Source organism: Leptonychotes weddellii, chromosome X (assembly GCF_054177405.1).
Source record: "Leptonychotes weddellii isolate Sample4059 chromosome X, ASM5417740v2, whole genome shotgun sequence".
Lineage (NCBI taxonomy): Eukaryota > Metazoa > Chordata > Mammalia > Carnivora > Phocidae > Leptonychotes > Leptonychotes weddellii.
Genome location: NC_138385.1, coordinates 72,157,385 through 72,181,804, shown reverse-complemented (window position 1 = coordinate 72,181,804; position 24,420 = coordinate 72,157,385). Strand labels below are relative to the sequence as shown.

The 24,420-nt window shown below is 36.6% G+C and overlaps 1 protein-coding gene across 10 annotated transcripts in view; it reads left to right on the top strand.

Annotated features, from left to right (window-relative positions):
- The window catches only part of KDM6A (lysine demethylase 6A), a 199,156-nt gene that overhangs the window by 83,866 nt on the left and 90,870 nt on the right, over positions 1-24,420 (top strand). For 8 of the 10 annotated variants that reach the window (XM_081808961.1, XM_081808960.1, XM_081808966.1 and 5 more), the window contains exons 5-6: positions 8,207-8,265; positions 16,998-17,118. In XM_081808961.1, coding sequence (XP_081665087.1) covers positions 8,207-8,265; positions 16,998-17,118 — 180 coding nt within the window. Of the gene's footprint in view, positions 1-8,206; positions 8,266-14,834; positions 14,902-16,997; positions 17,119-21,933; positions 22,060-24,420 lie in introns of those variants that run through there. The other 2 variants (XM_081808968.1, XM_081808969.1) reach the window with 2 other exon arrangements.

Here is a 24,420-nt window from a genome sequence, read left to right as displayed (position 1 = left end):
AAATATGACTGAGATAATTATCTTTTAGTTGCACTTCTTTCTTCAAACTGCATCTCTTCAAACCTGTCCTCTATAATTAGATCTTAAAAAATAAAGTGATTCACCATTCTATAGGGCCCCAGGTGAAGAATTTCTTCATCTGAAATTCTTGCATGCAGAATTATGTGTAGTTGAGTGGATTTTTTTGTGGAGGGGGGATTTCAGAAAGATGATAATGCATTTACTGTATTACATAATATCCCCTGTGGCAACAGCATACTTATATCTCTGCAGTGATAGTATGATTCGTTATATTAAGTGGTAAGTAAATAAAGACTTCCTGTCAGTTCAGTTCAAGTCAGGGTTTTCCTACCCAAAGAATTTTGGTGGCCGATTTATGATCACCTTTAGTTTTTGTTAGAGGCTTTTGGAATTCAGAATGAACAATTAGGTATCATTGATCTGTAATCCATAATTAAATTTTAATCTTTGTTTAACATTTCAAAACTCAAGGGTGTTTATTATGTAATTAAAAATTTTATTTCTTGAGAGATCATACTTTTTCTTACCTAGTTCAGAACAAATGAGTCATTTTTGAAATAGTGAAAATTTGCCAGTCATCTCATGACTGTTCTGTCATGCCATTACATGTTTACTATTAGTGATTATAATAAATAGCTTTGTAATACTAGCTAATAATAAAAGCTTATTTACTCAACAACTATTTACCGTGAAGAAATGGCATAATAATTAAAAAAAAATGTAGGGAAGAAAATCTTTCTTCTGACTACTTAGGTTCTTAGGCTAGGGCCTATGAATTCCTTAAAACAGGCGGATTAACAGGAGGGGAAAAAAAAAACAGTTTACACATGCAGTGCATATATACCTGTGGGAGAACTCAGTGATGAGTAACTCCAAGGGTGGCTAGAATTTGGAGCTATATACCAACTTAGTAGGTGATGAGAGGGAGAAAGGGCACTTACAGGAAAACAGCTTTTTTCGGAAAATAAATGAGCCCTTAGGAGACTAGATGGGAAATATGATAGTCTTGTGACAAAGTCAGAGTTCCTCTCTGGGAGGGAGTTATGACACTTGGGTTCTTTTAGGAGGCTCTGCTTTTAACATATGAGGGATTCGAGGAACTCAGACGCCTTCAGCCCAAAATAATCCTTACACCAAAGTGGCATACTTGGGAGTACCATGTTCTGATCCCCTTCAACAATAGCAGCAAAACCTAAGGTCTTTCATGAGTCAGGAAAGTTTAGAAATTGCTGTTATGGTTTATAGTATGAAGTAGAAAGGTAGGAATGAAAAATTGTGTGTATGCTGTTAATGCTGCTATGTATTTGATTATACAAATAGAAGATGGTAAGCTACATGTTAAAATGGGAGGAAGTTCTGTTGCTTCCTGATGACTTCTATTAAGTATACTTTATTAAACAATTCTGATATACTTTTATTTATAATTGTGAACTTTTAAAATACATAAAACCTACCCTTTCTCCCTTTTTTTTTCCCCACTTGAATTTAAGAAAGAAAAGCTTTTGAATTACGGTAGTATGCTTATCTAAAAGAACCATTGATAAAAAGTTGCAGAAACTAGGGAACTCGTGGAATCTGCACTCATCTTCTGACTTTTCAGTGACTTTTTCTATTACAGTAGTTATGTCAGTCACTAACCGGCTTTTACATTCATAGACGAGGGCTTTGTTGGCAATACACAGGGGTAAGTAAGATAGTTCCTGCTCTCAAGTTGCCCATATTCTTGTGAGGGGAGACACAAATAAGCATATGTTTTTGGTAAGTGATATATTGGAGGTGTTGAGGGCCATGAGGGGGGTGGAAGTGTGTGTCTTTGAATAAAGGGTGGGAGAAAGTCTGAGTGGGGATTAGAAACACTCCACAGAGAAGTTGCAATTTGAGGGAAGGATTAATGGCAGTTTTCCAGCTAGAAGACCTGGAGAGGCTTTCCAAGAAGAGAACTGAGCCAGCATGTGAAAGTACAATCAGTAGGTGTTTAGGGAATTCTCAAGTTCTTGGTCTAGAGCAGAGGTCCAAAAACTTTCTTAAAAGAATGAAATAGTAAATGTTTTAGGCTTTGTGGGCCAAGAGACAACATCAGCTGTTTTGTAGATATTTAATTAATCAGTTACAATGTAACCATTATAAAATGTAAAAATTATTTTTAGCTCTTGGGCTTAAAAGAAAAAATTTGACTGGCTATAGTTTGTGGACTCCTGTTTTAGAGCCTAGGGTTATTGTTGGGGGTATAGGACTCAAGTTGCGGAAAGAAAGGCAAGGGCCGGATAGATGGTAAATGGGTTTACAACAGGTAGCACAGATCTGGAGGCTTAGATTTGTTTCAGTATTTGTTCAATATCGAGTCAGTTTCTGTAGTGCTGGAAATTAGAGTCCTAAAGTTAAATAAAACACAATGACTTCAGATTGATTGAAATTGCATTGACTTTGTACATTAAAAAAAAAACAAACCCTCATTGTAAAGAGACTACTGTCTTTCTCAATAAAATTTTGTTATTTTTCCATGAAGTTCTTGTGCATATTATAAGGTATATTTTATATTTTACAGCTTTATTGCTATTATAAATGTCCTTTTAAATTTTTTAAATCTCTGCTTATATATAGAAATGCAGTTGGCTTTTATATGTTAAATTTATTGAGCAGTTTCACTAACTTTTACTAACTTGGCTGATTTGACTATGTTACTTTGGATTTTCTATGTAGACTATCCTGCCTTTGTAATTAATGGTTATTTTGTTATTTCCAATTTTTTTATCTTTTTGCCTGCTATTGTGGTAATTAGGATGCCAGCACAGTATTGATTGAAAGAGGTGATAGAGTACATTTGTTGTTTCCTTCTTAAAGGGAATGTTTTAAATGTTTTACCATTAAGTATGATTACTTAAAGTTACTTTTTTTTTTTGTAAATAACAAACTAAGAAGAGAAAGGAACTTCTTTACCAAAAGCCAACTGTTAAAAATACCACTTTAAATGTCAGCATTTTTCTTCTGTGTGCAAATGCTTATTCTGCAGCCACTGAGATAGTTTTATATTTTTTCTGTTTAAACCAATCTTGTATTTCTGAGGTAAGTTCAAATTGGTAATAAGTTTTTATCATTGCTGGTGATTGGGGTCACTAACATGTAATATCTTTACTTTTTTTTTTTTTTTAAATATTTGAGAAAGAGCAAGTGCAAGCGGAGGGAGTGGCAGAGGGAGAGAATCCCAAGCAGACTTGGGATGCTCCAGGTGCCCCAGTATCTTTGCATTTTTGTTCATAATTGGAATTGGTCTCTGTTTTTCCTTTCTTGAGTTGTCTTTTTCTTATGCCTTGGAACTGGTTTTGCATTCTGAGGAACTGGTCAGAGAAGGAGGAAAAAGGGCAACAACGCTTTCCTTTAAGGGAATCATGAGATCATACATACCTCACTGGTGAGAATGTAGTAATTTGAGCATTCCTAGCTGCAAGGGAGGCTGAGAAATGTATTTTGTCTGATCCTAAGAGCATAGAAAACAGTAAGGGGGAAGGTACATGTTGTTGCAAAATAGACTGTACTAGTAATACAAATTACTCATGTTAATTGGCTAATAAGGGAATTATAATTATGTCTGTATGACCTGAAAGTCTTACTGTTTCACTTAAATTTTTTTCTAGATAATGGGAATATAATCACAACCTTTTTAGGAAAGAGAAAAGCTCTCAGCTTGGCTGCTGCACTACTAGCGGGAGTGCTGTAGTCTCGATTTTAAGAAAATTAAACATGAGTACCTGCATCCTAATCCTCTTCCTTAGAAAGGCACATCCCCAGTCTTGTACAGTCACAGCTCTCAGCTATTTTCAGTACCTGCCAGCTCTGCTCTAATTAAAGGGTTGCCAGCATTCCAACTTTGTTCATTTTTGAAAGATTTTATTTATTTATGAGAGAGAGCAAGCGAATGAGCAGGATGGGAGGGGTAGAGGGAGAAGCAGATTCCTGCTGAGCAGAGAGCCCGACATGGGGCTTGATCCCAGGACCTTGAGATCATGACCTGAGCGGAAGGCAGATACTTAACTGACTGAGCCACCCAGGCGCCCCGAGGAGTTTCTTTAAGAGCTGTGTTGGGGGGGCACCTGGGTGGCTCAGTTGGTTAAGTGACTGCCTTCGGCTCAGGTCATGATCCTGGAGTCCCGGGATCAAGTCCCGCATCGGGCTCCCTGCTCAGCAGGGAGTCTGCTTCTCCCTCTGACCCTCCTCCCTCTCATGCTCTCTGTCTCTCATTCTCTCTCTCTCTCAAATAAATAAATAAAATCTTTAAAAAAAAAAAAAAAGAGCTATGTTGGGGATCAGTGAAAACACTACTATGGACTCTGGTATTGGTGAACTGCTAACTTAATGAACCACATCCGTGACAATAACTTTACTGTAGACACACTATAAGAACCTTCAGTGTAAGTTGATAGCAATCTCATCAGGTTATAATTTCTTAATTTGGGGTTGTGATGGGTACTGTAATACAGTCAAGGTCAGAGGTTGGCAAACTTCTTTTGTAAAAGGCCAGATAGTAAATATTTTGGGCTTTTTTGTAAGCCTGATAGTCTCTCTTTTGCAACTATTCAGTTCTGCTTTTGGAGCTGGAAGCAGCCATAGACAATAAGTAAATGGTTGGGTGTAGCTATGTTCTGGCAAAACTTACTTACAAAAACAGGTGCCTGGCTGGATTTCATCCGTGTGCCTAGTTTGCTGACTCCTGGTATGGATACTCTAACCTCTAAAGATTTGTATTGAAGCAGGAGTATATTTACTAAATAGTACATTTCCCAGAAAGTTACTCCCCTAACTCTTCATAGTATAGGTTGAAGAATGACTACATCGTATTTAAATTAATTTCCATATCAATGCCTTGGCTCAGGTCATCTTTTTCCATAAACCTTTGTTTCTCAGTGGGGATGCTATTGGCATTTGTGGTGAGATTGTATATTGGGAAAGAATTCATTTATTTAAGAGAATGTAGCCATTCACACCTCCAGGTCACTGTTTCTAAAGATGGGTGTTAGAACCTCTGGCTGAGATGGCTTGTTTTTCCTTCTCCTTTCCCAGCTATCCTTGAGAACAGTACCCAAGTGTACTACCTGTTTTCCTAGTCCTTATTATACTTCATTAACTCTTAAATGGTTGTAGCTTGGAATGTATTATTATGCACTTAATTTCATAATCTTTTGTCATTAAATCGTAAATTCATTGAGGTTAGGGATTTTTGTCTGCTCACTACTGTCTTCCTAGTGCTGATAACTCTGCTATGACTCATAATAGATGCTCAATAAAAGTTTGAATTACATGGTTTACTGTAACGGAAAAATGAGATTTAATTCCTTGCTGAGATGTATAAGCTCCTGGTTAATAGGAACTGTTCCTCATACTAATTCTGTGTCATCTAGGGAGCTGAGTTTAATAACTGAGCTTAAATACTGGGTGATTCAATTTACTAATAAACCTTTGGGCATCTGCTGTGTAGAAGGCACTGTGCTGGGTGATAACGGGATACACACATGATTAGCATTCTTGCCTTTGTGGCATTTTTGTCTGATGAGATGGGGTTTTAGTCCGTACACAAATAACAAAAATATAGTAGTTAAGAGTGAACCCTGGAGGCAGGCCTAGATTCAGTTCCTGTGTCCACTACTTAGTACCTGTCTTTTTGAGCAAGTTGTTTAATCTTTCTGATCCTTGTTTCTTTATTCTATAAAGGAAGCCCTCCACCACCTCATAGAGTTGTTTGAACCTTCAAAAAGAAATGATGATATTAGCATTTTGCATTAAATTAAGTTCTTACTATTAATAATGTCTTAGGATAGAGGCATTGTGCAGGGGCCAAATTTAGAGGTTGGAAAGATTACTTCTGGGTTGAGGTGGGAGAAGCAACAGAGCTTCATGGGGAAGATACCATTTAAAATAGATCTTGAATAATTGATAGAATTTATAAGGTGGCAGGGATAGGGTAAGATTTCCTAGAGTGGGAAGGATAAGCTAGGAACAAAGTAAGGACTATTGGGAGATGCCAGGTATTTCTTGAAAGCAGAAATGCTCCTCCGGAAATTCCACCACACCCCACCCCACCTTCTCTGGTAATTACCTCAGTCCGTGACAGATGTTAATCAGCCGTGCTCCCTTCCCTGCAGTCTCTCTCACCTGAGAAGACAGTTGTCTTTCAGATCTAGACTTTCTGGGTCGAACACTGCATGACTTGGAATTAACTACTCCTGCATTCTGAATATCACTGTTCTCCCCACTCCCCATCACCTGCACAGACTAGGTTGCATACTTCTTGACAGCAGGGAAGTATGTTTTTATCAGTTTGGCTTGCTCAACCCTTGAGTATTGTCCCTGACACCTAGTAAATGCTCAAATTATTTCAGGGGGTGGGGGTGGGGTGATAAATGAATGATCCTGATTAAACCCAGTTCCAAGCAAATTAAAAAAATTTTTTTAAATAATCAACTTTTGAGATAGATGTTGTCTGAGACCTTTGTGTGAATCCCCACATCTATGAATACTCCCGTAGTATGTAATTTTCTCATTTGGAAAGCTGGGGGTAATGAGGATTTAATGAAATTAAATCTTTGTATTTATTACATTCTAAGATATACTTAAACATTTTTCAGTGTTTCCAGAAGGGTACTTGAAAGTCAGAGGAAGTGCACAATATAATCCTAGAACAAAGTTTAGTATTAAAAAAAATTAATTGCAGGCCAAAAAGTCACCCAGCTGTTTACACTTTTGTTTACACTTTAAACATCACTGATTTTTTTTTTCCCCCCTCTAACCAGTGACTGATAGCAATTGTGGGATAAGTACTCTAGTCCTTCACACCTAGGGCAAGATGATTTAGGAATGTTCCACGCTGTCTACTAAAGATCCCCAGCAGGATTCAGTCCCAGTTGTATAACCAGCCATATTGCACCCTTCATTGACGTCCTTCCCTTCCCTGCCTCACTTCTCCACTCCCTTATTGGTATTTCCTAGGGCAACTTCCCAGATAAACTACTTATATTTAAAACCTTCTGTCTCAGGGTGTACTTCTGGGGAAATACAACCCAAGGCTGTATGGCAAGAAGCATTTTATTAAAAGTCTTAAATTTTCAGGTTTTAGAATATAGGTTTGTAGAAATTTCTTCATAAGGATCAGTGTGAAAGCTTTATTATTATTTTTAAACAAATAAGGTTTACCAAAACAGATTTGCTTATGTGTTGGCAAAACATGTAATAGATACTCAAACATTTGCCCTTTTTGAAAAAAGGGAGTAGCTAGCTAGTTCCTATTTGGAGGCCAGAGGTCAGAATGAGTCTGGATAAGCATCTTTCTGTTTTGTACTAAAAAATGAATCACTGATGTTTATTTACTTTTTATTTTTACATTTTTTTAAGGATTTATTTATTTTTTAGAGAGAGAGCGCAGGCACGGTGGGGTGGGGAGAGAAGCAGAGGGAGAGGGAGAGAAATCTCAAGCAGACTCCCTGCTAAACGGGGAGCCCAAGCGGGGCTGGATCTCAGGACCCTGAGATGGTGACCTAAGCCGAAATCAAGAGCTGGACGCTTAACTGACTGAGCCACCCAGGTGCCCCAGGAATCACTGATGTTAAAGCCCCAAATGTAAATGGCTAGGTGTCATTTTAGCATGTGTGGGGTTTTTTTTTAAACACTAAAATTTGTTCTAGGTTTATATTGTGCATTTCCTTTGCATTGTAACTACCTTCCTGGCAGCACTGAACATAAAATTAAATGCAGTTAAAGAAACAAAGAACCAGGGTGCCTGGGTGGCTCAGTCGTTAAGCGTCTGCCTTCGGCTCAGGTCATGATCCCAGGGTCCTGGGATCGAGTCCCACATCGGGCTCCCTCCTCGAGGGGAAGCCTGCTTCTCCCTCTCCCACTCCCGCTGCTTGTGTTCCTGCTCTCGCTCTCTGTCTCTGTCAAATAAATAAAATCTTTAAAAAAAAAAAAGAAAGAACCAGAGAAAGAATACAGATGGAAGCAAGAGAGAATAGGATACCATAATCTAAACATTTTCTTATTCCTGAATAATAGGTTTTTATTTTAGATGTTCCCATGGAATTCTGCTGACAGTTTTTTTTTTTTTTTTTTTAATTTCAGGGCAGGTTTGATTAAAAAGAAACCAGAGAATCTCTCCCAAGTTAAATGGTTTTCCTAAGTCTCTTTTTCCTTTTATTTACAGAATGCTGCCTTTTTATATGGTCTTGGTTTGGTCTACTTCCATTACAATGCATTTCAGTGGTAAGTTGACATAAAACTAATAACTCCAATTATTTCTAGTAAATGGCTTGTTTTGTTTGATATTGTGTGTGTATGTATAATAAATACAAAGTATTTTAATGTCACTAAGCCTACAGTTTTAAGTAATCTCGAGTTGATTAGATTGTTCCTTCAGAGATACTGACTCACTTTAGATTGTTAGAGTTGTATATGTTTATAAAAGAATATAGTATGAGATTCTGATTAAAGAAGGCTTAGATTGGAAAGCTTTTGGAATTTCTCACTCATTATGGACCAGTGGTCCCCAGATTATTTGAACTGGAGAATGACTATGCTCTCACATCTCAAGGTCTGTGGGTAAATGATCATTGATGACCAGTATGTTTACCTTTTCAAACTTTTAGACAAGATTGGCTGCTTACCACCCCCCCCCCCCAACACACATACCCCAATATACATGTATGTGTGCGCTAGTATTTTCCAATTTCCAGTAACTAGGCAGGCACCAGATTACAAGCTCTCAATTCTCTCATTTATAAAATAGGAATAATGGTATACCTTCAGAGTCAGAGATTAAATATGATAGGAATATATAAGATCTTATAAACTGTAAAGTGTAGGGCCCTTTTGTTATGGCCTTTGCCCCCTTGTTGCTTTTCTTGTTTATGAGACAAGATAATAATGTTCTCCAATGGAATTAACATAGAATTTGAGTTGGAAGATAGGCATTCTGGTCTCAGCGCTGTCCCTTAATTTGATCTTGAGTTAAATAGACTCCCTAGGTCTGTTTTCCTTGTGTGTGTGTGTGTGTGTGTGTGTGCGCGCGCGCACGCGTGTGTGTGATTTTTTTTTTTTTAAGTGCGTTGTAGTCACTTGCCTTTTCTACTTCACAGAGTTTTGATGATCAGATGAGATAATGTATATTTTGTAAACCATAAAGCCCTTTCCAGACATTTTTTATTTGAAGCATATCCAATTTTGTCAGAGTCTCTTTTGTTCTCCATAATTTTAACCTGAGCGAATGCTGTGAGAGTCCAAAGCAAGGTTTTGACCAAAGGTTATAACCCTGTCATGTACCTGCTGGGCACCCTGGGTATTTATTACAGAGCTTTAAAATATGTATTGGCAGTGATTCAGTATGGTTTCCCTAAAGGTGAAACTGTAGACATGGATGACTTTTTCTGTGTGCTTTTTCTTCCCTCTTTGCTTCTGGTTCTGTTGGGTTTTGATCATCTGTGGAAGCACTGCATTGTTAGAGAATACCTGTGTGTATATATAGAGTATTGTAATCATTCAGATCACTCATTTTGTTTGTAAACTTTACAAAACTTTAATTGATCTTTATAAAGAAGCTTTGTAATTTTTTTCTCTTAAATTATGCATTACTGTAGAGCAATCCTAAACTTAAGCCTCCTAACCTCATGTCTAGTGCTTCATATTTAAAAGCAAGGATAGATTAGGACTGTTTTAAAAGAGTCTTAGTTTCTTGAAGATCCTATTGATAGAATACACAGTTCTAAACTTTCAGAACCAGAAGTGGTTTTAGAGAACTTAGTTTATTCCCTTAATTTTGTAGATAACGAAAGCAAGGTGTGTGTGTAACTGAATATTATGTAACTGTTTAGTGGCAGAAGCGAGGTTATGTTCAGATTCCCCAGTCTAATGTTTTTTCTATTGTACTGTGTCCCCAGGTTTGAAGATTGACAGGTAGTTATTTTTTTAATCAGTTTTTGCAGTTGTTCTTCTGGGCAGATTGGTACATTCTTTATGGCTAGCCAGAAGTAATTTATGTGAAACCTGAGGCAAGGAACTCTACAGTTTAGGAATGGACATGTATAGCACACACAAGCGGTTTTTAACCTACCTTTAATAACATGTGAGCTCCCTGTAGATTGAAGATAGAGACGTAAAATCAGTAATGAAGTGAAACAATCATCAGTTCAAAATTGGATTACTTTCATTAAGTACGTGACCATGTCAACTTAGGAGACTTGTAGCTGTGGAACATTATATCATATGTTTCCTTATCTGTATATGATATCTGTATCCTTCAGTTGACCTAAGAAATGAAACTGAATGATAAAAGGACAGTTCAGTGTCTGAATTAACAAGTGCCCTCTGGTCTGTTGATCCTGTCCTGGTCACCACCATTTTCTCACGTCTTAAGTTTCAACTCTAGCTGCTTCCTAAAATGACATATTTCACACCCTGTCTGAATCCATCCTAGCTATGTGTTTTCTCTCCTGCTGGTCAGATGTTTTTTTCCACAAACTCTCGTGTCCCATCCTTTAACTTATCTTGCTATTTCTTGAACAGCTGCAGAATTAGAAAGCATGGAGTAGTTGCTTGGTGAGTTTCAGAATACAGCCTTAAGTGTTAGGAACTTCCTTAGGTTAAGACTGTGTGTTTTATTTGGTTTTATTTGTAGTAGCTGTTAACTGCTGGGATCAGGCATTTTTCTTTTCCCTGAAATTATTTACATGAAATTTTGGGATATGTTGAAAAAATTTTCTAGAGAAGAGTATGTTATGTCCTTTTTTGTATTGTCAGCTCTAAGGATCTGCCTAGGATGTCTCAGAATGTTTTATCTTTAGTATATTTGTAGTTTAAGTAAAATTTGATACTTGGTAATGGTGTCTGTTGGCGTTTGCTAAGTTAATAAGTATTTGGTGATAATGTGTGCAACCAACATGTGTGTTGGGGTTGGTGACAGTGACTTAATATTATTGAGAACAATTTTATTAAGTATAGTTTTATCTGTTAACTTGTTTGCCTTGTTTCTTGCTATAGTCCATTGTTTCTTTTGGAGTTGATTTTATGGGTTAGCTTCTAGATCACTTGTTATTTGGTCAGTTTTTCCAGTTTTCAGTTGCATTCTCTTCTTGGAGGAGCCCATGTCAGAAAGTAGTAGAGCAACTGTAACATCCTCATTGTACTTATGATGATTATTCAGTTTTACTATTGATTTTACTCCGTATTGTGCGACCAGAGTTAAAAAAGATGCCCAGAAGGGGAAAGATACAGAAGCACAAAGTAAAATAGGAACATCAGAGAGCTAGAACCAGTCTTTATACAGCCATTCCTTTACAGGTGCATGAATGCACGCCCATGCCTTCACTTGTTCTTGCTCTTGAAGGGGGCACATTGCTTGGGGTACCTTGAACTGAGTTTCTTCTTGCCTTATAGTGAGAAACCTGTGTCCTTGGGTGAGAGGAATTGAAATACATACAGTAATAAATTATTATAGCTTATAGCCATACTTCTAAATATATCCATCTGAAAATTCATATCATTCCTCTCTTTCTAGCCTGCAACCTTTTGTATTCCCATTGATCAATATCAGAAGGGTCTTACGGTGGCAAATTTAAGAGATACATAATTCTATGCTGTAAGCATAGGATTTTGGAAATTAAGCTCCCAAATCTAATTGATAGGCCTGGTAAGGAAATATAGTGATTATTGTTGACATTAAAAAGGGTTAGGGGAATGAGGTGGAGGTGAGATTAGAAACAAAGAAGTATTAACACAGTACAAGTGAAGTGTTTTTTTAGGATTAATTCCTTAAGTACTGTACCAATCACAAGTGTTCTTAAAAGTGTAGGAATATCTGTTCTCCATTGTGGTGACCACTTCGGGTGCAAATGAACCTAATGTCTTCGTAATACTACCATTGATCCTGAAGCTTGTCTAGCATGGAGTCTGGCAAAAACTTAATAAATGTTTTTGAGCTATCATAATGCAAAGTAATGCTCTTAGATGAAAAGCTTAAGTATAGTTCCATTAAAATGAAACAGTTTATGTTAACATGTGTTATTTATTATGTACACTTCTGTTTTGACAAAACTAGCATTTAACTAAGGCAATTCTGGTAAAGTTATGCTTACCAGTGACACATAGATTGTCAGAATTTGGAAGGGCTTGGAGTAATTAAGCTTCAGGGAAATTATGGATAAAAACATAAACCTTTGCAAGAGGGGAAGGAAAAAATGTCTCCCACTGTCTGGGGTGATGAAATGAAGACTGGCTAAAGAGCAAAAAAAGCCATGAAGTAACACATTAGCAAATGACAATGTGAAGAACTCTTGTGTGATATTTCTAACTTAGCTTCACATTTAAGGTCCTCTCTGGTTCGGCCTCAGATGGTCCTTCTTGCCTACTGTTCCCCTAAATATATTCTTTGTGTCAGTCACACTGTATTAACATTTCCCTGGAAACGTATTGAGCATTTTTTTTACCTATATAACTTTGTGCCGTTTATTGTGTTTGGTCTGCTTTCTCTTACCATCTCCACCTTTAAAAATCCTGCCTTGCCTGTCTCTTTGATGCATCAAATCTTTCATTTGTCTCATTTAAAAGTAACCTCTACATTTCATAATATCTGTATGTGGAAGTATTTATCTGTTGTGTGTATACATGTTATTACTGATTTAGAGTTAGAATATTCGCCCTTTTATTAGTATGAAATTCTGTGGTATTAGACCATTTATCCCTTCAGATATCCTTGAGGGAAATCTCCAGACTCAGCTTTATTAGCCTTAGAAAAGTTAAAAGTTTTATTATGTCTCTTTCCAAATGTACTGCTAGGGACATTTAGTTAATATTATTTTTACTATAGTTTGGTATAGTCCTGAGGAAGCTTTTTCTTTTTAATGACTGTAAAAACAAAAGTGCATATTGCTGTGCATAATCATCATTGGCATTTTTTCTCAAAATCTAAGGGATGTAGTGTTTTATATCACCAAAATTAATTGCTAGAGAATATGCTTTAATATTTGAAAAGTATAAACCTTTCCAGGCATTGTATCATGAAAATATTTTATAGTTTTGGGTAGCCATTTCTCATGTTCTGAAATTCTCTGTCATCAGAATACTGAGGTCAGCAGAATTTATATGTGTTGGTGTTTTTAGTCTAGTTTGTGGTGCAGAGATCATGCTCTGGCTACATACAGTTTGGTGAGATAAGAATGTGTTAAAATGATGACCAGAATTAGAATGTAGTCTGAATGATAACCTATTTTCTCCACACACTCCTCTGTTACACACACACACACACACACACCCACACACCCACACACACACACCCTCATTTTCCTTTTTTCCCCTAAGGTGGGAAAAAACTGAGGAAGCACACAGGGGAGATGGGTAAAAAGCTTAGAAAAGGAAATGGAAATGAACCTAGATATATTTTGTTAGATGAGAGGAGCTCAGTAAATACACTGTGGAGCATTGCTGTCTCCTGCCCCCCCGAGAAGCCCAGTCAACCAACTATAAAAGTGATGGCATTAGTAAACATCTATTAAATTTAACCATTTTCTGTATTATTTAGACCATTAAAGATAAAAGAGGAGTGTGGACCTCAAAGAATAGGCCACTTGGAAAAACTGGAGAGTAGTATACCACTACATAGAGAATAAAGTGATTTGATTATAAAGTGGACCTAACTGCTGGTTAACACTAAGCAAAGCATAGTTGGTATTGAGTTTGGGTGGTCAGTCTTTTAGGTAACAGTGGATTTAGGGTGAAATAGAAGAATAGAAATATTTCAGATTAGGAGACCATCCTGAGGAGAAGCAGTGAAGTCAAGAGGGCCAGTATTTGCATAAAGAAATTCCCGAAATAAGCCAGGTCATAGCTGAGGAAGAATAGTATTGGGTCATAACTGGGAATAGAGTTGAATAGGTACTAGGTTCTGCTCACAGACTTTAAATGCTACATGGAGATTTGACTTAGAGTATCATGGTTAGTAGGCAGTTACAGGACGCACATGTTTGAGGAAACATAGGTAAGCCAGAGCAGAGTGAGGATGTCCTTAAAGAGTGTATCTATTTCAGTAATCTAGTAATGAGATATTGAAGATTTGGTCTGCAAGGTATTGAATTTGAGGAAAACTTTGAAACAACGAGAACTTGATGATTTGATATATATTGGCCATACCATCTCATGGGCACTTTTTATTTATTTATTTTTTAAAGATTTATTTATTTGCGAGAGTGAGTGAGCTGTGGCGGGGGGGGTGGCAGAGGGAGAGGGAGAAGAAAGAGTCTTTTTTTTTTTTTTTTTTTAACAATTTTATATATTTGTCAGAGAGAGAGAGAGAGCAAGCACAAGCCAGGGGAGCTGCAGGCAGAGGGAGAAGCAGGCTCCCCGCTGAGCATGGAGCCCAATGCGGGACTCAGTTCCAGGACCCTGGGATCAAGACCCGAGCCGAAGGCAGACACTTAACCAACTGAGCCACCCAGGCGTCCCGAGAAGAGAGAGTCTTAAGCAGACTCCGAGCTGAGTGCAGCCTGATAACGGGGATCGATCTCACAACCCGGAGATCATGAACTAAGCCAAAAATCAAGAGTTGGCTGTTTAACCAACTGTACCACCCAGGTGCCCCTCATGGACACTTTTAATAGTCCTTAAAGAATAAGCATAGGGTAGCCCAGACTAGTATGTTGGAATACGTGTTTTTGCTTATAGGTTAATGGTTTGTTTGTTTTTTTAAAATTTCTAGTGTGTTAACATACACAGAAAACTTGTTAAAATAAACCTGTTTCTTTGCATTTATGTGACATTGTGAACTAAGTGGATAAGATGTCTGCACGAAAGGCACCTATGGAGTAAAACACCTCTACAAATTTAGGGGTTCAGAGGAAAGGCCGGAAATAGAAAGTAAGACCGAGTAGGAAATAATTTCTCCCGAGGGCTTGCTACTGATGCTCTGTGTTCTCCTTACTGCTTTTCTCACATACCCTTCCTTAGTTTTTCTTCTTTTTTTCTCCTTTATTTCTTTTCTTTGCTGTCTTCCACTTCCCTTCTTTTTCTTTCATACCTTTGACTCAGGCCTGCCTGGGTTTTTTATTGGCACGTGTGGACATTGCTTAGTTCTGACTGTTCCACAAGAGAGTTGTCTGACCCATCTCATAAGTTAAGGTTCATTAGGATTTTATGAAGCATTACCCTCAATTTTTATTATAAAATATAACATTCTTAAAAATGTATAAACAGAAGTATACATCTTAACATGTTATTTATAAAATAAACATTCATAACCATCATTTGGGTCAAGAAATAAAAAATTGCTATTAGCCCAAAAGCTTCCCCCAAACTCCTGCATACCCTTTCCCAATTGTATCATGTTTTAATTGGCCTCATTTACAGCTGCAGTTGTTCTCTTCCTAACCTTTTATATGCTGACCCCCATCCCCCAACAGTTGACTGTTCTATTAGAAGATGGTAGCACTAGTCATGACCAGGAGAAGAATAAAGGCTGAACTGTACCTCCTCCTATTAGAAAGCTTTGAGAATAGTACAGAGGGAATGTCTTAATAACATGCAGATAAGTATCTTGAAGTCTGAGAGAAATAGAAAGCTGCCTTTGAATGAGAGTGGTAATTTACACCAATTCTTTTCTGTCAGGTCTTTGACTCCCCTCTTCTGCCTGTACACATCAGATAATAAAACACATATATACCCACCCATTTAAAAAGCCATCTCACACATAGATCCCAGCTTCCTCTTCAGGAAGTAAGTATTTTACCAGGTATAAAAGTATCTGATGCCAGACCTATTGCCCCTGCCCCTCATGATCAACATTACCCTTTAGAACCCTTAATTTTATAATAACCATGTACATAGTCCCACACAATTTTTTTGGAAAATAGATAATGCATGAATCAAAATACAGTTACTTAAAAGACATGGGGGTATTGTGCTCGTTTTGTGGTATAATATTTTGAACTTTTTATATAAAAGATTGACTTTTCTTTTGGAATCCTCTGAGATTCTAAATAGCCACCTTTAAGATAAGTAGAGGCAGAGAATAGTTGATAAAAAGCTTTGCAAAGAATATATTAGCTGGTACTTGGGGTAAGTCTTAATTAAATACTGTAGAGAGATTTAAAATGACAACATATTGTTATATCTGCTGTTAGAATTTTCAAAATTCAAAGTAGACATTTTTCCTTGTCATGATTTTAATTTATTTTTTGTAGGTAGTATATTTACATGATCAAATTAAGGTGTATAAAAGTGTATTCAGTGAAAAGTGTTCCTTCCTTATGCTTGTTATTTGCTCTACTGGTAATCAAGACCATTTATAAAAGTTTAATTGTGAATTTGGGGCAAAAATAGACTGATAGACCAATGGAAAGTGATAGATGATAGAGAACCCAGAAACAGACCTACATAAATAATGGACATTTGATTTAGGACAAAGTGGCACTGCAGAGCTGTGCTAAGAATGGGCTTTACTACAAATGATGCAGGGGCTGTTGGGTATCTGTGTGGAAAAAATGAAATCTGACTTCACACCATATAAAAATAAGGTACATATGAATTGTAAATCTAAACATGAAAGACAAAGTTTTAAATGACTTAACTCTTACAGAATAGACTAGAAACAGGATTAATCTCTCCTCTTTAAAAAACAAAACTATCTGGCCCACTCCTCTTTCCCCTAGGAAATTCCAGAAACAATGAAATCAGTTATTTAAACTGAGAATTTTAAGCCACAAAATATTATTTGAACAATTGATTATACATTCATCTGATCTTCCTTTTCTCCTTTTGTATTAGATGATATACTTTCAATTATATAAAAGACCCAGGTGCCACTTCCCAGTCTTTTTTTTTTTTTAAATAATACATTCACGTAACACATTTTCTTTAAAACCATATTGCATAAAGCAGAAGTTTTACTGTGCTACCAAGCAAAAATTCATGCAAGTGTTAAAAAGTTAAGATATCTTATGTCTATATTCTTTCAGGGCAATTAAAGCATTTCAGGAGGTGCTTTATGTTGATCCCAGCTTTTGTCGAGCCAAGGAAATTCATTTACGACTTGGGCTTATGTTCAAAGTGAATACAGACTATGAGTCTAGTTTAAAGGTAGGTTATTGGGTTTTTTCTAAGATACAATGTTTCATTTTGTACATTTTTGGGGGGGATGGGTTGTTGTTAAATATTAGAGCATTGAGAAATGTTGGAATTTATATTGGTACTTCAAAAGAAAATTTGAAAATTTAGGTGAAAGAACTGTTTTATCAGCTATGAACTGGAAGATACACAAGGTTGGGTTTCAGGGTACAAAGTAATTATGATCCTAAGACATAGGTAACTGATGATACCATTAAACTTTTTTTTTTTTTTTTTAAGTTTTAATTGAAGTCTGTCATCAGGAAAAGTTGAAGGTTTCAATCTCAGTTTGGACATCTAAATCAGTCCACTATAAGCGATTGGCCAGCATAGAGGTCAGGTCCAGCTGCTTAACGGTGCTGTGTCTGTGATCCCATCCTAGCCTATTTATTTGCATGGATCTCACTAGAAATCTGTCGACCTCTACCAGCAGGGCACATCTCATATCTAAATTATTAAAAAAGTATTCTCTGCAAGTCATTTGAATCCTGGTTTGTGAATATAAACATTGTTAGAAAAAGATAATATATTGTTGGTTAAATATTTTACTTACTATGGAAATTTGATATTTCTCAATTTTTTTTTATTGAGATTCTTGTGCCGTTTATGCCATCACTTTAGGTCTTACTGGGCTTTTCATGAAAATAATGCTTTCCTGTGCAACAAAAGCATTGCTTTTTGAAAGATTAGAAGTTTTAGGAAAAAGTTTAAGTTCTTGTGAATTTAAGAGTATAATGGTTGCCATGTTCTAAATATCTCCATTGCAGATTATCTTGATCCTGAAGGGCGGGGAGGGAGATAAAGAATGATAAAGAGACTTTACAGTAGGTTGTAATTTGAATTTACTAATAAGGTACTACTGAAGGTTTTTTTAAAAAACTGTATTTAATTGTTCTAGAGTTTTAAAATAGACAGTTATGCAACTACTGTTCTATCTTTCATGAGTTCATAAAGAACAATGCTGATAATATGAAAGAGTGATATACAACCAAAAACACTAAAACAAGTATGTGAAGTATTTTGTTTACACAGTTGTCAAAGGTAAGTGCAGTTTGAGGAATTGGTGCCAAGGTAAAATTAGGTAGTGTGGAGAGTAAAGGATGCCTGGAAATTGCCAGAATTCCTCAAATATAGAGCAGCACTTCTCAGACAGTTGACCCTTGAACAACGTGGGGGTTATGGGCACCAACCCCCCCCATTTGAAAATCTGTGTGTAAGGACTCCTCAACAATGTAACTACTAATAACCTACTGTTGATTGGAAGCCTCACCTATAACCTAGAATTGCAACACATAGTTTGCATATGTATCATGTACTGTATTCTTACAATGAAGTAAGCTAGAGAAAAATGTTATTAAGAAAATCATAAGAAAGAGAAAATACATTGATGCAAAAAAAAACCCATATATAAGTGGGCCCATGGAGTTTAAACCTGTGTTCAAGAGTCAACTGTATACTATGGAATGTGAGTGGATTTGAAATGGAAAATGCCACCTTGCATATTTTAACCTCCTCTTGGACATTCACAGTATATATTAGCTAACAAAGATTCTTAAAATGTCTAATAATACAAAATAAACTTACTTGATCATTTTAAAGTATTGTCACAATAGAACTATTATGTGTGGCAGACATGTTTTTGATAGCAGCTTGGTAAATGTTGCTCAGGAGATATATTTGAGTGGAAAAAATAATCAGATAATGTCCCATATTATAGAATTTGGCTATCTCTGAACATCAGTATAGTGGTGTCTTACATAATTCTGTGGATGCGGAGCTCTGTTTCTATGAAGGTGGCAATACTTAAAATCCTTTTTAATCAGGGGAAACAGTGTTGGACAGTGTTCCTGCTTACTCAAGTTCAGTAGAGACTTCCTGTGTACAACTTTTGTTTGTTCAGGCATAAAGGCTAACAAACCTTCAAGTCATAGCAATTTTAGCAAAAAACTCTTCAAAAAAATAAAAAAAAAATTGTTTTAAGTACAGTCTTCTTAAAATACTTGATAATCATCCTGATGTTTATTTCATTTGTGTGAACAGAGAAAAGAATTTTAGGAGTCCTTGCTATTTCTCTTCCCCATAACAAGAAGGTTGCCTTTGATTTTTATCTCATTTTGACGTCGGCTTTTTTTTAGGCTTCTCTCTCCATTATTCCTTGTCTGTTTTCAAAAGGAGAATTTTAGGCATCATCATTTTTAGTCAAGGAGGAGGTATTGCAAATGAAGGTAGGAATCGGAAGGAGTGATATGTCCCTTTCCCCTTAGATGGCCTCCAATTTTCCTAAAGTGGACTGGCTAGTACTTTAGTTTCATATGGATAGATGTGGAACCTCTGACTTTTCAACTACTGAAGCTTTTTCCTAGAAGCACATTTCTTGGTATAGATAACCAGAAACTTTGGAAACTCCCAACTGAAGCTGATTAGAATAACAATTTAAAAAAAGTAGCTTGTATAATACATGTGAAGTATTATAGTAGCCTTCCAGATTGGTTGATTCAGCTGATCCAAGGTTCCATCAAGGATTCATTTTCTTCTTTGTTCTGTGTTGACTTATTCTTAAGGCTGGTTGCGAGGTACAATCAAAGTGAAATGTAGAAAACCCTAAAAACTCCACCAAAAAACTATTAGAAGTAATAAATGAATTCAGTAAAGTTGAAGGGTACAATCAAAGTGAGATGGTTCATTTTTCATGTCTCATATAGAAAGATATTTTAGAGTAGTGGTATAGGTGCTTAGTATAGTGCTGGCATATGATAAGTGCTCAGTAAATATCCAGTCATCATGTCATAAAGGAGAAAGATCCTGACTTCCTGTTGATCTCTTCAAGAATACTTCTCTTTGCATCTCATTGGCCAGAAATGAGCCACTGGCCATTCTCAATTGATTCCTTATCAAAGATGTGGTTGTAGGTGTAGGCCCAGTTTTGGAGCAGGGCTCAATTCCCTAAATATACTGTTCTTGTCTGGTGGAGGAGTGAGGGGTGGGTAAAAAAAGAGTATTTTGGTGTGGGGTGGTGTGGGCAATCCGTCCATTGTAGATCAGGTCTTCACCTCATTTTCTTTACCTATGCTTGAAGAGGGATATAGCATCTACAGGTTTTCGATGATAAAATGCAGTTTATTTTCATAATAGATTTCTTATTTTCACCTACATATGAAATAGATTCCAGGTCCTCCTGTTTTATTTGTATCCCTGGTAATAACTTTTTTGCCAAAATGTATCTCTGAAACAGATTCATTCTGTTTTTGTACTATGTAAACAGCTCTCAGAGCAAGCAAATTTGGTTTTAAAATTTGACCCTGCCATATGACTAATTGTGTGACCTTGGGCAAGATGCTTAACTCTTCTGATCCTCTTGTGTCTGTAGTACTCGAGTAACTGTCCCCACTCTACAAGATTGTTGTAAAGATTAAATTTATATACATACACAGATATATACATATATATATATAGATACAGCTATATGGAAGAATCTGACAAGTTTTTTTAGCCCCCTTTCTTAGTTCTCAGTTTGTCTGCTATATCTAAAACTCCTCAGTTTGGGACCAATGTAGATACTGTTTGTGAAATCCATTTTCCCATCCTAGAATTTAATACTTGTATTTTTGCTACTCTGCCCATCCTCAGAAATGTGAAGTTAATGCCCAGCTTACTTTTCAATGATACAGTTTTACTTTTCCATTAAATTGGCCAATAAAGATTTCATGTGTTTAGTGAGTGGTGGGGGTATCAATTCTTAATTTATTAACTAGTTTAATATTTTTTTTTTCTAAAGATTTTATTTCTTTATTTGAGACAGAATGAGAGAGAGAGAGAGAGAGCATATGAGAGGGGGGAGGGTCAGAGGGAGAAGCAGGCTCCCTGCCGAGCAGGGAGCCCGATGCGGGACCTGATCCAGGGACTCCAGGATCATGACCTGAGCCGAAGGCAGTCGCTCAACCAACTGAGCCACCCAGGCGCCCCTAACTAGTTTAATATTATCTGAACCAGAGTCCATTCCAGGGTGACATTTCTACATGGTATTTGTTGTTTTTCTTCCCTGCTTCAGATAATATCCCCCCCCAGAGGGGTTTGGTTGCCTCTTTAACACATATAATTAATTCAGAATTTTATTTCATTACTTTTTAATGGTGTTAATGATAATTGCTTACATTTGTTATATATTTGAGGCAGTGTATGATCATTACTTCAATAAAATACACTAATTTTGATAGTTTTATATAATGCCTCTAATTTTCACATTCTGGCAGACTCAATTATTTCCTTCATGGAAGGAAGGAAATGCAAAATAAGATGTAATAATACCCATATTCTTCAGTCAGTTAATGCCAGTGCATCTATTTAATTTAGTGAAGATTATGTAGAAATTCTCCCTAATATTTACATATTTAAGTTTCCCTAGACTATGTCAACATTTGAACTTTTTTGGATTTTAAAGGTAAAGAGTGTGGCTTTTTAATGGGGACCTGTCAGTAATTGGCTGGATACCAATATAAGTTCCTTCATAATTTGGCATAGTAGAACCAGTGTTTTAAAATTTCTAGTCCGTTGTATACCTGTACTTTCGTAAAGTACAATAGAAATGAGTTGGGAGACTAGGTAGGAGGACACTGTTACAGGAAAAAAGATGAGCAAGACCCGTGGGATAAATGGGTTCTCAGTGGATGGATGGATGAGAGGTAATACATTCTGTAAATCTTAAGGAGTTAATTTATTAACTGATTCAGTGTGGAAATAGATTCCTCATTTATTGGCTTAATTCATTTTTTTTTTTTTTTTAACTAAAGTAGGTGGAAAGGCTCTGAGTGGCAATGAGTCCTTTGGGAGTATACTGAGTGGAAGTACCCGAGGGATATCAGATGTTGGTATAGACAGACAGAAGTCTGGAGCCATAAAGAAGGGCTGTGAAAAGAAGTAAGATTTTGAACATCTTCAGTATATAGTGTCTTTTCTTTTACTTTTTTGTTAAGGATACTTTTGGAGGACTCCAGATTGGAAACTTCTTTTTTGAGTGAAGATTGCCAGGATCCATTAGCTGTTAGTTACTGGTGTGCAGTAGAGTTTCTCCTCAAAACAGTTGTAATAACCTTGTGTTACAGAGAATCAGAAGAACTTGAGTTTGAGGGCTTTGAAAGAACCTCAATCATATCAGCTTATCCAGCAGTGTGACACATAAGCCCTACTAGAACTTTCCACTTTCAGTTCTGTATTCTCATTTTCAGAGACCAAATCCCCGAAGTACCATCACATCCCTGGACCTTTCCCTAGTCTCATCCATTTATCATAGACTATTAGGTTTAGGAATGAAGTTGTTGGTTTTAATTCCTACTTTTAGAATTGTGGCAATCTGTAACAATGAAAAAGAAAAAATCACGACTTGGAAGAGTACACTACTTATCTTCCCTCTTCTCACTTAAAATGGTCCATAAAGCCCTCTTTCATAAGGGCTGTGTAAAAATAACTTTAAGTTGTTTCCTCAGCCTGAAGTACTACTTCTTTTCTTTTTCCCCTCATCTACATCTTTTGGATTCCGTTAGGGAATTGTCTTTTAAACTTCTAATAGAACATTCATTTCAGTGAGCCGTGCATTCAGTTTCGTAGATGCATAGCCATAGCACAGTGCCTGGTGTTGCCAACATTTTATTCCTAAAGGCTGTGTCTACACTAATTGAATAGAGACAACAGTATCGACTACACACACCTTGTCTAAATAGTCTGAAGTAAAGTTTTTGGGGGCAAGGACACAATTTAAAAACTAAAACAGTGGCATTTACCCCTGATTGTGCATTGGAATAACTTGTAGAACCTTTTTTTCTGGTTTACAGGATGTCAGCTCCAACCCACTGATTCAGAACATCCAAGATTGGATCTGGAATCCAAACATTGCTCTAAATTTTAATAACTTATGCACACATAAATAATTTGTTAATTACCCCCCCCAAAAGTTATATCACTGCTTGTCTTCAGGATTGGGAATATAGTCGAAGGGTTCTACAATTGAAAAGATTCGTGAGATAATCACAAACTATACAGCTAGAAGTAAAACAATTTAAAGAGAAAGTCTTGAAACCTGAGTTTTATATGTTAATTACATGAATATAGATTCTCCTCCTCCAGTTAGAAATCAAGTTCCTTAATTTATATAAAGCAAAATGCTATGAAGTTATTTTGAAATAAAAGCTTTTAAAACAAAAGGTGACTTTGGTAATAAAGATGTCAACAGAAATTGTTATGAATAGATCCTTTTTGTTAAGTTGGAACAGAAGTGCTCTATAAAAGAAAATCACTGTAACATTAAAAAAATGTGTTAGGTAAATCTTGCTTGGAAATTAATTTTCTGTAGAATGCTTTCTGCCTTGAGGTTTGTATGTAGTCTTTGAAGGGCAGAAGCCTCTACCACATAGTAACTATTTCACACAGCAGTAGTCCGTTTCAGTACTGCAGTATTTCCATGTGAGGCACAGGTGTTTCCTAGCTGCTTCTGTTGGTTGCAGGGATGGGTGCTGGATATTTTACCATGGTATTTTCAGATCCTGGGGGCTGATTATTATAATTGATAGTCATTTCTGCTGGCTTATATGTTAATAGGTACATCTGTTTTGCATCTGGTTTAGATATGAGAAATGAAACTGAGGTCATGTCATCCCCACCCCAGTCCCTCATCTCCCTTCAGTTTACTGGGAAGTGTATCCTTGTTTTTCTTTATATGAGGTAGTTTTATGTGGCTTTTCTTAGTTTTTTTTTTTTTTTAAGATTTTATTTATTTGACAGAGAGAGACACAGCGAGAGAGGGAACACAAGCAGGGGGAGTGGGAGAGGGAGAAGCAGGCTTCCCGCAGAGCAGGGAGCCCGATGTGGGACTCGATCCCAGGACCCTGGGATCATGACCTGAGCTGAAGGCAGTCGCTTAACCAACTGAGCCACCCAGGCGCCCTTTTCTTAGTTTCTTATACTTAATAATTATTCTGTAAGTTCCTTCATTCTCACATGCATGTTTTTGAATATGTACTCTGTTGCCAAGTAAGTTTTCTATATTGTTGCTGTTTGGAAATGTTTACTATTTCATGATGTTGTGGATTTGAAATGATAAATCAGTGGCTTCATTGGTGCTTTTAAGATTGATTAATACTTACATAAAACATGGTCCAGAATTGCTTCTGCCAGGTTTCATTGCAGGACCTTGCATATTGATAGATGAAATGTAGTCTAGGCAATTCGAATTCTGCATCTCTCTGCTCTTTGTGAGACATCATTGTAATAGTAAAACTAAAATAC